This window comes from Salvia splendens, chromosome 4 (assembly GCF_004379255.2).
Source record: "Salvia splendens isolate huo1 chromosome 4, SspV2, whole genome shotgun sequence".
Classification (NCBI taxonomy): Eukaryota; Viridiplantae; Streptophyta; class Magnoliopsida; order Lamiales; family Lamiaceae; genus Salvia; species Salvia splendens.
The window spans coordinates 30,257,535-30,270,550 of NC_056035.1; the positions used below are offsets into that span (position 1 = coordinate 30,257,535).

Below are 13,016 nucleotides of genomic sequence, written 5' to 3' on the forward strand. Positions count from 1 at the left end.
AGGCTTGTTGCCTTGGGGCTTGGCAAGCTGATGAGCCTTGACCCGTCCTAGACAGCGCTGGTCTACGAGCCTGACCAAGGCTAGTTCACGAGACCGAATCCGGCTGGAGGGAGGCTAGTTCACGAGCCACGAGGGTTTGGGAAGGGCTAGTTAGCTTGCCAAATGTATCACGAACTCCAATGTATGTGTTGTGTGTTAAAAGAAATAAAAATAAACTAACAATATTGTATACAACTACAAGCATGGCACTACTAAGTTACTGTGGGATGTAAAATTTCTACCTGAGAATAAACAAAAATATTCAACTAATTATTTAAATCCGTAGTACAATATTATTTCTTGGGCCCTCAATATTTGTATTCATATTCTGTTTGTTAAACTTTACACCCATAAAAATGATATTTTATACTGTTAATTTGGCGATTCTAAAATATGTCCTACAAAAAAACCAAAACAAGTGGACATACTTGGAGGGACTCAAGATTGAAATCAATATTGTACATTACACAATAAATGCTCATCAATGAACTTTGGCAGTGAGTTATGTTGCCTGGAAAAGAAGTAGGATTAATCATTATATTATATATTTATTTATTTTGTAAAAATTATGTATTTCTCTTAGTGTATTCGAAGACCACGAGCTTATTCTAAAATCCAATGAATTCATCGTACAGTTTTCAAAACTCTAATAACTAAAAATAGTTCTTATGTTATGGGCTATTATTGATTTTTATTTTATTCAATTTCTATTTAGAGCATTTATAATTGTGATATGCGTGGCGAGCTGACGCTTAATTATTCATAGGTCTCATACTATTTTAACCATTTTTTATTTCGTCCCTTAATTAAGGGACAATACATGCATATTGTTCAACTATTTATGAGTCCTACTATTTCATTTCATTTCATCAATTTATAAATATAATTAACATAAAAATATTTCATTAATAAAAATTCATTAAAAAACACAAAAATTACATTGCAGATTCCTAAAAAATAAAAAATTACATAATCAAAATCCTAAAAGTAAAAAACTACAAACTCTTCCGGCGGGGCGACATATTCAATCGAGACATGAGGAGCGCAAATGTTGGGTAATGTGTCGCTCGTTGTAATCGCGTCATAAGGGAGGTGTCAGTCGTTAAACAGCGAACAACATTCTCGGTCGTTAATTGTGTATTAAAATTTATATCTTTTAAAAAATTATGTTTTTAAAGGTTGAACGGAGTATGTGATATTTTCAACCTCCAAACACAAGTAAAAAAATTGAATCCATGAGCTTTACTTATGAAATTATTAGTTTTGAAGTGAATATTTTTCATTTTTGTAAATTTTACTACTCCCTCTGTGGCTCTGTCTTAAGTGTAACATTTCTAATGGGACACAAAATTTTATTTAGTATTATTTTGTTAGTAAAATATAGAGAATAAGTAAGAGAGATGGAAACAATAGAGAAAATAATATTTCTATATTTATATATATGTCATTTAAAGTAAGACGTTCCAAAATAAAAATAAAAATAAAAATGTAGATAGGAAACTACGTCACTACCTCACTTGTCTCTAACCCTATAACAAGTGATTCATGTGGGTTTTTATTTCAACAGGCGGAACAAATATATTTGATGTACAAAATGCAGACGTCCATTAACAAACAAAATTGCAGGAAATGGAGCTATTTTTGGGGTCCATTCAACACTTCCACTAAACTTTTCACTTTTATCTAGCTTTGACTTTCAGCATAAGAGCATCCGCAGCGGTGGCGGTTGGCGCCACCGCCGTCCGTGCCAGCGGCAAGGCGAAGGACCGCCACCGCTGCAACCGCGCCGCTGGCACGGCGCTGCTCGATGTATCGAGCACGTCCGTGCCAGCGGACGCACACGTGGCGGTCTCCCATTCGCCAACGGCATAGCCGTTGGTTTCAAACATTTTTTTATTTTTTTTTAAAAAAAATCGATAAAAAATAAAAAAAAAAATTTTCACTTCCCCAAAAAATTATATCCGTTTATAACCGTTTTTCCCCACTTTTTAATTTTTTTTTTATTTTTTTTACCCCAAAAATACACACTTTCATCTATAAATACCCCCAATTTCACTCCAAAAATTCACACTTTCACTACACAATTCTCATCATCAATCTCTCATATCCATTTTCATCTTCCTCTCACACCCTACAACACCACTATGTCCGGTAACGACGACAACCCAAGCGGCTCTCACGGTTGGAACCCCGAATGGTTCGGTTCGCAACCGTTTCATAGTCCGGAAACGGAATATTCGGCCCCTCCTCTCACCCAAGATTCGGGCGTTCCGAGTGGCTACCGGCCATACCCAATCGACGATCAAGGTGCCTCCGATGGGCGCTACGGGTGGACACCGGAGCCTAGGCCTCGCGCCCCTTCCCAAATGCCGAATCCTCCATCTCGCGCCGGTGTCCGCACACCGTACTCACCGGCGGAGATGGAAAGATTGTTTAAGGCGTACTTGGAAATCTCCGAAGATGCGGTGGTTGGAACGAACCAATCCGGCGATCACTTTTGGTGGCGCGTCTCTAGCCGGTACAATGCACACCGGCCGCCGGGAACGATCGAGCGCAACGAGAGTATGGTGCGCAACTGCATCGGCCGAGCCAACGAAGAAATTGGCAAGTTCAACGGCTATTTCATCCAGGAGTCCCGGAATGCCGGGAGCGGCCGAAGCGAGGTCGACATCATCACCGCCTCGCTGAGCACCTACCAATCCATGAACGGTAAGTCGTTCAAATATCTTAACGTTTGGCAGGAGACGCGGACGCACCCGAAGTATAAGGGAGGCATAACATCCTCCTCTAGCGGCTCCTCCAAACGCTCACGGTCGGCATCCCTATCCGACGCCGGCGAAGAAGTGGCTAGCCAACTCGCACGAGTCCATGATATTGGGTCTCCAAAAACAATTGGGGTTGGTGCCGCCGGATGCGTAGTCTTCCTCGGGTTATATTAGCCAATAATTATGTAATTTTTAATTTTTAGGAGTTTAATTATGTAATTTTTAATTTTTAGTATTTTAATTATGTAATTTTTAATTTTTAGGATTTTAATTATGTCTTTTTATTTTATTTGTAATTTGTTATTTTTATTGTGGTTTTTTTAATGAATTTTAGTATTATGAAAATGTTTTTGTGTAATTGAATTTTATATTAATTGTGCTCGTCCTTGCGGAAGAGCACAGTTGTGGGTGTTGTGCTCTTGCCAGAGAGCAGGCATGAATAGTACCGCCCGGGCCCACAACCGTGCCGCTGGCAAGAGCACGGTTGTGGATGCTCTAAGCCAGATTTGTCTTTCCCCACAAATGCACTTTCATAAAATCAAATCCCAGACAGGAATAATCGATCTATTGAATTTAGAATGTGATTACATAACCTCATGAAATTTAAAATACAATACCTCAGATTGCTCTGTTTCATTTCACAAATTAAATTATTAAATAAATTTTGCTATAGTAGACTTAATTGTGGATTGGGGTTATTGTTGCCCACGGTTCCAAATCCGACGGTTCCGGTTTATAGGAATTCGGAACCGGAACCGCCAGTTTTCAGACGGTTTACACGGTTCCGGTTCGAAAATCGGCGGTTTCACGGTTCGTTTTTTTTCTATGTAATTTGAAATTTGGACTTATACAATAAATTGGAACAAGACAACGGATAATTTAAATTGAAATAAGACGAATAAGGTGAAAATGATATCAATTTTATTGAATTTGAGTTGTAACGGACAACTATACATTACAATTTACAATACATATACAACATACAACAATGTAATATAATTTACAAGTGTCGTCGGAACGTAAATAAAAAACACATGAAATGGGGGGGGGGGGATAAGGGATGAATTTGAATTCAAAATCAAAATTTAAAAAAATTGAATTTCGGAAAACCGGCGGTTTTGGCGAAAAACCGTCGGAACCGCTGGTTTCACCGCCAAAACCGACCGTCTGCCTCGTGTTCCGCACCAGAACCGAAAACCGCCAGTTTTCGGTCCAAAAACCGCCTCGGTTTTCTCATCGGAACCGTGAAACTGCCGGTTAACCGGCAGTTCGGTGACGGTTCCGGTTCGAAAAATCTTGAGCTGGAACCGGATCACGGTTCCAAATGCGACGGTTCCGGTTCGAAAAAATTAACACGGTTCCGGTTCGGCGGTTAACCGCCGGAACCGGAACCGTTGGGCATCTCTAATTGGGGTTCGTCTTTCCCCCGAAGTTTAACCGCCGAACCGGAACCGTTTTTGGGGTTCGTCTTTTCCCTCGAAGTCAACCCCACTCCATTTTCTTTTCATTATTTTAGTAGGGTCATAGGGTGGCATTGGATTAATTCGATCCAATATTAATGGGGTGCTGGATTAATTGCACCCAAATTCAAATCTTCACCTTCTCTTTATTTCCCTTTTATCAGTTTTGACCTTGCAGTTTCCTTTTGCTCTTATCTCCTCTCCCATTTCCAAATCTCCTCAAATGGGTTTAGCATAAAGTTTGAATCTTTACCACAATTTCCCAACATTGTGAAGAAACATGAGGTGGGTGAGCTTCGAAATTAAAGAAAGCTCGAATCTTTCCCCCTCCCAACACCCATACCTTCCGTTCCTCTCTCCTCCGCCGCCGCCGCCGCAGTCAAATGGGTTCAATCTGAACAACAAGGTCACTCCCAACATGCTGCTGATAATCATAATCCTAGCCATCATCTTCTTCATCTCCGGCCTGCTCCATCTTCTCGTGAGATTTCTCCTCCGCCCCGCAAACAGGGATCCCGATGAAATGGACGATGTCACCGCGCTTCAAGGCCAGCTCCAGCAGCTCTTCAATCTCCACGACGCCGGCGTCGATCAGTCCTTCATCGACACTCTCCCCGTCTTCAATTATGACTCAATCATCGGCGTGAAGGATCCCTTCGATTGCGCTGTGTGTCTCTGTGAATTCGAGGCTGAGGACAAGCTCAGGCTGCTCCCGAAATGCAGCCACGCTTTCCACATGGACTGCATCGACACGTGGCTGCTTTCCCACTCCACCTGCCCCATTTGCAGATCGTGCTTGCTCCAGGATTTTCCTGCAATGAGCAATGTTCGACCTCCCATTGTGCTCGTTCTTGAGTCCGGGAGCGAGAGCTCCCGGGAGATCGCGCGCTTGAGCTCCGATAGGTCGGAGGTCGCTACCGAGATTGAATCAGCAAATAATGAGGAGGATCGGAGCAAGAGAGTTGTGGCGGTGAAGCTGGGGAAATTCAAGAATGTGGAAGGTGGAGGAGAAGAAGAAGAAGAAGGGAGTAGTAATGGGGCTTTTGATGCGAGGAGGTGCTTCTCCATGGGCTCCTTTGCTTATGTTATGGACGAGAAATCGTCGCTGCAGGTCCCGATCAGGACTCCTATAAAGAAGCAGCATAGCAAGAAGCCGCCGCTGCAGCTGACGCCGGGGCGGCGGCCGGCGATTTCGGAGTGCGGTGGGTGTGATTCGAGGCGGGAATTCAACGACTTCGAAGCGTTTAAGGTTCTTCAAAGTGACAATGCTGGTGCTAAGTCGCTTGATAGGAGAGGCAATAAGGAGAGTTTTTCGGTGGAGGCGTCGAGGAGGGCGGTTTCGTTCCGGTTCCCGGTGGAGAGGGGCAGGGGGGACACGAGGCGGGCGACGTCGGAGAGGTGGGGAGGTGTGGTTGGGAGGTGCAACAGTTTGGATTCTCAGATAAATCCACCATCATTTGCAAGGAGGACTCTTCTTTGGATCATGGGAAGGCCTAATAAGGTTGTTCATTCATCCTATTTGACAGATCTTTAAGCCTTAGGTTGCACATTTTCCATCCAAATTAGGCAAACTAGAGCACAAATTATTTTTTTGGCTTCACTTCACAAAATCTTTGAAATTGTTTCTACATGTATGTTAATTTTATTTCGGAATACAACAAGTATGGTACGTTCTTGCAATTCTGTCTCTCCGGAACCAACTGCGCGACCCTGCGGGCAACAAGTATGATTCTTGCTCTGTTATTTAGTAGAGTGATTTAATTAGTGTTAAGAGTGATTATGTGACTATATGAGTAGTTAATTCACCAATATTTTCTGGCAATATTTTCAATGATTCTGCTCCCAATCTTGCCTTGCTGTAAGCATGTGAGCATTTAAGTTGTAAGGCGAGAACTGTACTAGTTAGTTTGGAGCATTTATTCTCACCTATTAATTTGATTTGAAAACTCAGTTGCCTCACTCTTCATTTCTCTACATTGATTTATAATTTTTTTTTCTTTTTGAAAAATTAAAAAAAAATCCAACGAATTTTGTCAAAGGTTTGGTGGTTGTGAGCATCAGATCCAGGTATAAATTTATAGTATGTCAAAATTTGGTAGTTAAAAACTTGGAAGAAACATGGATTTCAACGGGGATATATTTGGTGCGAAAACAGATTGATTGCTAAGTTGGTTGCTGATTTTCAAGTTTAGGTGTGGTGGAGTTGAAAAGATACAAGTCCTGCCACAATGGCTACTGTTAATCTACTAATATTTGATCATTATACTCTAAGATATCGTTATCTACGTCTTTTGCTCTTTCTGAATTAAATACAAATGACTTGTTTTGCTAGGCATTTATTTTGATATGGCCTTCAGAAGTGCGATTGTCGAATGTAACATCATATGTTGGGCTATGGATATCAATTGGATTGAAACGTGGACCCATTGAGATAAAGAGTCCTTAGATATTTTTTTCAAAGTTCAACGCAAAACATAATGAAATTTATTAAAAAAGGAATATACCAATAAGATAGAAGATGTTACGTAGTGATTCACTTTTTATTAGTATTAAAATTAATCGGAAGTATATAGTAATTTGATAAACACTTTTGTTAAACACGAGTTTTAATGTAAATTTGATAAAGTAAGAGAGATAGAAAAAAAAATAATTAAAATTATAGTTAATGGAAAATGAGTCTAATCTCATTAGAGAGAAAATAATTTCTAAAATAAAAAATTATATATTCTCGTGGAACTGAGTAATTAGGATGTGCATATTCTTCATGAGTCGTGTCTGAATAGTAGACCACAGATATTCTTACCAATATCTCAAACTTTAGATCTAACTTTTTTATGGAAGAAACTTGTTAGAAACTAAGAGATATCTTGAATGAGAAGAACAAGACCATAAGAGGAAGAGAATTTTCGACATCTCTATTAGATGAGAGGGTTAAAATTACACCTTGTGGTCACTAGGTCAAAATCCTTTGATACGAAGGCTAGGTTAAAATACTTAGGTTTTATACATTCCTTCATCTCCTATTTATAAAGTTGTGTGATGGGTTAGTTTAAGGGTCTATGTGGTTGGATTGGACCTCACTATATTGGATTATTACTATATGGAGGAGTACATAATTTAATCAAGTACAAATGAATATACCCTTATACCACCATAGAAGAAACATTGACCACCCGTCTAAGATTACAGACAACCCGTATTACCACTTTAATTTAATTATTTTCTGTGTATAAGATAATAATATAGGTTAATTAATCTGTAGTCTTCAATAGACTCTAAATTAGTTAATGCGACGTATTTTTTTCCAAGAATGGTCTAGTTTGAGATTGTATATTAATATATACTCTCTTTGTCCGTCATTAGGAGTCCCATTTTTTGGCGGCACAAGTTTTAACAAATGTTAAGAAAAATGGGTGAAATAAAGTTAGTGGAATAGGGGTCCCACTTGTATATACTCCCTCAGTACCATTAGAAATGAAACTTTTTCCTTTTTGGGTTGTTCCATTAAAAATGAAACATTTCTAAAAATGGAAACAACACTCTTTCTACTTTTTATTCTCTCTTACTTTACTCTCTCTACATTAACTCACAAAACAACACTATATAAAATCTCGTGCTGAAAACCAAATGTTTCATATGTAATGGGACAGATGGAGTATTAGTTTTAAATGAAATGTGAGTGGAATGAGTTAGTGGAAGGTGAGACCCTATTACCATTTATGGTAAAAGTGAACCAGGACTCCTATTCGCGGACAGACTAAAATGGAAAAACGGGGACTCCTATTCGCGGACGGAGGGAGTATACGTTTACTTATTATTATTCTTGGAATTAAATCCCAATCGACCGATTTTCTAAATAGTAATTTATTTTTCAAACACCTCTTGGGGATATAAACGAACCACGTAAGTACATTAATCAATGCAATAACAAAACCAACACCTACTCAATTACCATTGCGTAACGTGAATCTTAGGGATTCAAGACACATATGTTTGCCCCGGACTTGCTCTTGCAAAAATTTCAATAACCCAACAAACCCAACAAGAAATGAAACAATAAAAATGGTGGAAGAGGAAGAAGATGAAGGTGTTATGATTTAGATGGATGCTTGGAACCTATGGACCTTCTACAAAACAATGAAGACAATCCAGAGCAAGTTTCACAAAAGCAAGAATCTAATGGCTCCAGAAAACTAGCAACACAAGAACTAGAATTGCATACCTTAACATTCGATCTAAGCCCGACAATAGATTAAAATGCAACCACAAGGGATTTTGGATAAAATCTTCAAAGATGAAGATGGATGCTCAAAATGAGTCTTTAGGGTGTTTACAATGTTCAAAATCTGCCCAAGAACAAACCCTAGTGTAGTATTTATGCTAGGGTGGGAAAATAGTTCAAAAAAAGCTAAAAACACATGCTAAAACACGTCTCCGAACAAGTATGGCGGGTCGCCGAGTTGGTATGGGTGAGATGGAGACTCGCTGGTGAACTGCTTTAAAAATATCGTACACAACTGGCGGGTCGCCAGGTTTGCATGCCTTGCAAACCCGGCGAGTCGCTTGGTTTGCACTGCTCCATGCAGCCTTGTGAATGTGTGTATTCACGGTGTGCAGTGTGTGCGCGGAGTATGTGTATTTGAATTTGTGTGAATGTTTATGTGCAGTGTGTGTAGTGTGTGTGCGCTTGTGCGCAGAGTGCAGTGTGTGTATGTGTGTATATATAATAAGTGTAGTGTGTGTGCGCGAGAGTCTATAGAGTGTGTGTGTCATTTGAATGAGCCCAAATTTCCTCCAAACATACAATTTTGCTGTATAAATGCCAAAAGAAACAAGAACAATATTGACTATGATTTTTTTTGGTTTCCCATTCTAGATGCCACTACTAAATCTTAGATTGTTTATATTTAATAGTACAAAACCTAAACGCAAGGAAAATTTCATATAAATTATACGAATTGATTTGTATCTCTATTAATTTCAACGTAATATAAAGTAACTATAAAAAGATACTTTCGGAAAAAAAGATTTTATTTTCCCACTATACCTTTCATATTATTACCACTAACAACATACAATTACACCACATGATTGCAACAGCCAACGAGAATATTGGTGATTCCAAATTCTCTTATTCAATAAACCAAATTACATAGTCTTGGATGCTTATTTGTGAACTCGATGGTCCTCTTACACTCTGCAAATTGCAACATCATAAAAAAAATTGTCATCAAGAATATTGCAACTCATAGAGAAGGAAATATATTGGCGAAAAAATAAAATAAAATATTCAAATAAACGACAACTAAACAAGAAAAACTAATTCAATTACCTAGAAACTTCTAATTAGTTCACTAACGAATTAAACTAGACGATTAATTAATCGCTTCGGTCAAATTGCTCTTATATACCCAAGAATATTAGAAACATAATTTGTTCAATTTATAAAATTAATACTATCAAATTAGTGAATTACTTGACATAGTTAATACGAACAACACCAGCATCAGGATTGGCGATCTTTTGAAACGCTTGTTGGGAGAGATCAAGTTGATCATCTGTGCAGTCAGGGCAGAGATCGATGATCTTCACCGTGACATAACCTTTCCGACATGGTTTGTCGCCGTGGTTGGTGCCACCCCTGCACCTTATTTTGTACCTTTTCCCACAAGCTTTCCCGTTATCGTATAAACTTGGGTTAGCAGCCGCTATCATCGTACTTTCTCCCTTGTTTCCATAGCATGCCGATGCTAAAAAAGAATTTTAAAAACAAGTTAAAAATTTGAATTAATTATTTATATTGTGAGCAAATTGAAAGAGAGAAAATTACGTGTGTATTCAGTGTAGAATGTGGCTTTTCCTGATTTGGCTAAGACCATACAGAAAAGGCTTGAGGCGATTGTCAACACGATCATAACACGAGCAATTGTCATTTATAAATATTTCTTTATACTTATAAAATACAAAGAGAAACTATATGTTTCGAGTTTGGAAGGAAAATCTGAGTTGGAAGTATTTCAGAATATGATGTTGGTGTGATATAACTAGTAAGATGGACTATATATAGGCGATCTTTGTTTGTATCATTGGACATTTATATTTTTATTGTCTCTATATTAGTCCATTAGTAATTAATTAAATGAACTGTGCTTTTTATAATATATTAAAATTTTTTGTCATAATTCTAAGAAAAATGTTGTAATTACGTAAATCTTTAAATAAAAATTACGGGCTCGTAACATCAAATTAAAATAAAAAATATATACAGAGAAGTGAGTATATGAATAAAAATAATTATATTTATAAAGGATAAAAATTGATATTTATAAACGAAAACTTTTAAATCAATTATGCATGACCATGTGTTTGTTAAGATATATGGATAAGATTGATTGTTAATTTCTAAAATACACAAAAAGTTTCACCAAATTCATAAATTGCACACAAGTTAGAATTTGGTACTCCATAATAATGCATAAACTTTCAATTTGTTATGATTTATCATTAATCTAAAATCCTCAAAATTTAAAACTAACACAAAGGATGAGAACTGCTTTCATGAACTCATATTTATTAGTATTTCTTCACTTTTTAAATTACTTATCTCACTTACATTAATTTATTTTGTTATGTCAGTCTATTATTATATAATTAGGTACTATTTATATTATAGCAAACGCCAAATGCCCAAATCCAAATGGATTCTCTCTAATTCATATTGTTTGTATGCCTTGATTGATATCCCCAAAGTAGGCGTACCTTACAAGAATACATAAACTGTTGGTAGCGTTCCTTAAATTTGTATGGTAAAAAAATACTATACCAAATATTTGTCCTCAAAAAAATAGTTACCACTATTAAACTTCGATTTTGACGTGTAGTTTCGATTTTGTTTGCATCAATCACATCCACATTGTAATCAAATGTCGAATTCTGTAACAATTTTATTGGTTCATCAAAATTCTCGCTTAACAATTTATTATATACAACATAATTATTTCATTACCACGAAGACGATAAAATTGATATCTGGATTTCATCATATATTCCAAAAGATTGTGCTTATGCCTAGAACTCAACTAACTGAAATAGAAAGGCTGGTATTATAATTGCTCCAAACATTATTCTTGAATCTTCTTAAATATTGGATCATCCCCTGTAAAGATAATAAAAACTAATTAAATAATATTGTTAAGAAATAAATCGATCAGAATATATATAAGGAAATTGAGATCGGGTATATGTTATTCAAAATGTTCTGCTATAAAATATTTTAATTTATTTAACTAATAGAGAATATAAGTTTGTAAAATGTCTCAATTAATATAATATGTGGAACATATATAGTGCATTAGCCATTTTCAATTAATATTATACTCATTTTTTTATTACTCAAAATAAAATGCACCCAACAAAATAAGATTATGCTTAATTTTTAATGAGATGCATTAGCTTGCACATATGCATTATTCATCTAAAACTTTAGTTGAGTTAAAAAAAATGCATAAACACGTACCAATGTCACTCCTCATTACATTACAAAAAATTAAATATTTAACAATTGTAAACAATGAGTTTTGTAAAAGATATAATAAGTGTGAGAAAAAGTATTGAATTTAATTTAAAATACAAAAGTAATATAGGTAAAGTAGAAATATTTTTGACTTTTTTTGATAATAGAAATATTATGATTTTACTTCTTGATAATAAAAAAAATATAAATTGAAAAAATATGGTCCTATTAAGGGTTGAATCATAGATCTCTTTTAGTCGAAAGACTAAACGAGAATATCATATTTTTAAAAAAATATTTAAATATGATAGAGAAGATAATAAAAATACAGTATTTATAATTTCACAAATATAGAAAGATTCTAATCAATCGTTTCAAATAAAATAAATAATATTACAGTTGTATCTGAATATAAAAACGTTAACAAAATGAATTAATTATATATAGATATAGCAACGAAAAGTAGGCCACTCAATATAGGGTTTGATTTTAGGTTAGTTTTCATTTAAATATTAAATCTCTAACAATATTTGTGGCAAAATCAACATTATTTTTGTAATATGATTTTAAATCATAGAATTTGGTGTGTAAATTAAGGTGGTTTCTTACCAATAATAGTCAATGTTGACAACCCCAGCAGCGGGATTAGCAATTGCTGAGAAGACTTCTTTAGAGAGATTTAGGGTCCCGCCACACCCGGGGCAGTGATCGACGATCTTCACCGTCACGCTCAGCCCGGTGCAATTCGGATACAAAGTTGTTGGTACTTCAGTGCATGTAACGACTAATACTTTGCCACAAATAGCACCATTGTTCCATAGAGCATCACTTGCTGCAGCTATCATCACTCCATTGTCTTGGTTCCCATAACATGCTGAAGCTGCAATTCATCCGGAAAATGATCTAATACAAAAATTAATCTCAATACAAAATCTAGACCATTATCTGACTACGAGATTTCCTAATTTAATGGTCAATAATTAACTAATAACACAAAGGGTCATTATTAAACAGTTTTAAGTCATATTATACAATATAAAAATTAATTATGATCGCTCAATTTCGTTATCACTAAATTAACATGCATTTATTAAACTTAAAATTTGAAAGAGTGTGAAAAGAGATTCACATACGAACGTATTGTGTGTAGAAAGTGGCTGTTCCTGGTATAGCAAAAGCCACTGATAATAAAAGAGCAACAACTGCAAAAAACATTGTGAACGTCAATTGAGAAGCCAT

General features: G+C 36.3%; 3 protein-coding genes across 3 annotated transcripts; 1 reads left to right on the forward strand and 2 right to left on the reverse strand.

Annotated features, from left to right (window-relative positions):
* The first annotated feature begins 4,351 nt into the window (after positions 1–4,351).
* Positions 4,352–5,944, forward strand: LOC121801608 (RING-H2 finger protein ATL13-like). The gene has a single exon (XM_042201135.1). The coding sequence runs from the start codon at positions 4,545–4,547 to the stop codon at positions 5,796–5,798; it is 1,254 nt and encodes a 417-aa protein (XP_042057069.1). The 5' UTR covers positions 4,352–4,544; the 3' UTR covers positions 5,799–5,944.
* A 3,792-nt stretch (positions 5,945–9,736) lies between these two features.
* Positions 9,737–10,197, reverse strand: LOC121800946 (EG45-like domain containing protein). Its single transcript, XM_042200433.1, has 2 exons — positions 10,095–10,197; positions 9,737–10,014 (listed from the first exon to the last, which is right to left on the reverse strand). The coding sequence occupies exons 1-2, from the start codon at positions 10,195–10,197 to the stop codon at positions 9,737–9,739; spliced, it is 381 nt and encodes a 126-aa protein (XP_042056367.1).
* Positions 10,198–12,382: 2,185 nt separating this feature from the next.
* Positions 12,383–13,016, reverse strand: LOC121800947 (putative EG45-like domain containing protein 1). The gene is made up of 2 exons (XM_042200434.1): positions 12,911–13,016; positions 12,383–12,657 (listed from the first exon to the last, which is right to left on the reverse strand). Exons 1-2 carry the CDS (start codon positions 13,014–13,016, stop codon positions 12,383–12,385), a joined length of 381 nt encoding a protein of 126 aa, XP_042056368.1.

Coding starts and splice junctions, on each gene's coding strand:
- LOC121800947 (XM_042200434.1), bottom strand. CDS start 13,016: ATGGCTTCTCAATTGACGTTCACAATGTTTTTTGCAGTTGTTGCTCTT. Junction 12,658..12,910: donor TTTCTACACACAATACGTTC/GTATGTGAATCT, acceptor GATGAATTGCAG/CTTCAGCATGTTATGGGAAC.
- LOC121800946 (XM_042200433.1), bottom strand. CDS start 10,197: ATGACAATTGCTCGTGTTATGATCGTGTTGACAATCGCCTCAAGCCTT. Junction 10,015..10,094: donor ATTCTACACTGAATACACAC/GTAATTTTCTCT, acceptor ATTCTTTTTTAG/CATCGGCATGCTATGGAAAC.
- LOC121801608 (XM_042201135.1), top strand. CDS start 4,545: ATGAGGTGGGTGAGCTTCGAAATTAAAGAAAGCTCGAATCTTTCCCCC.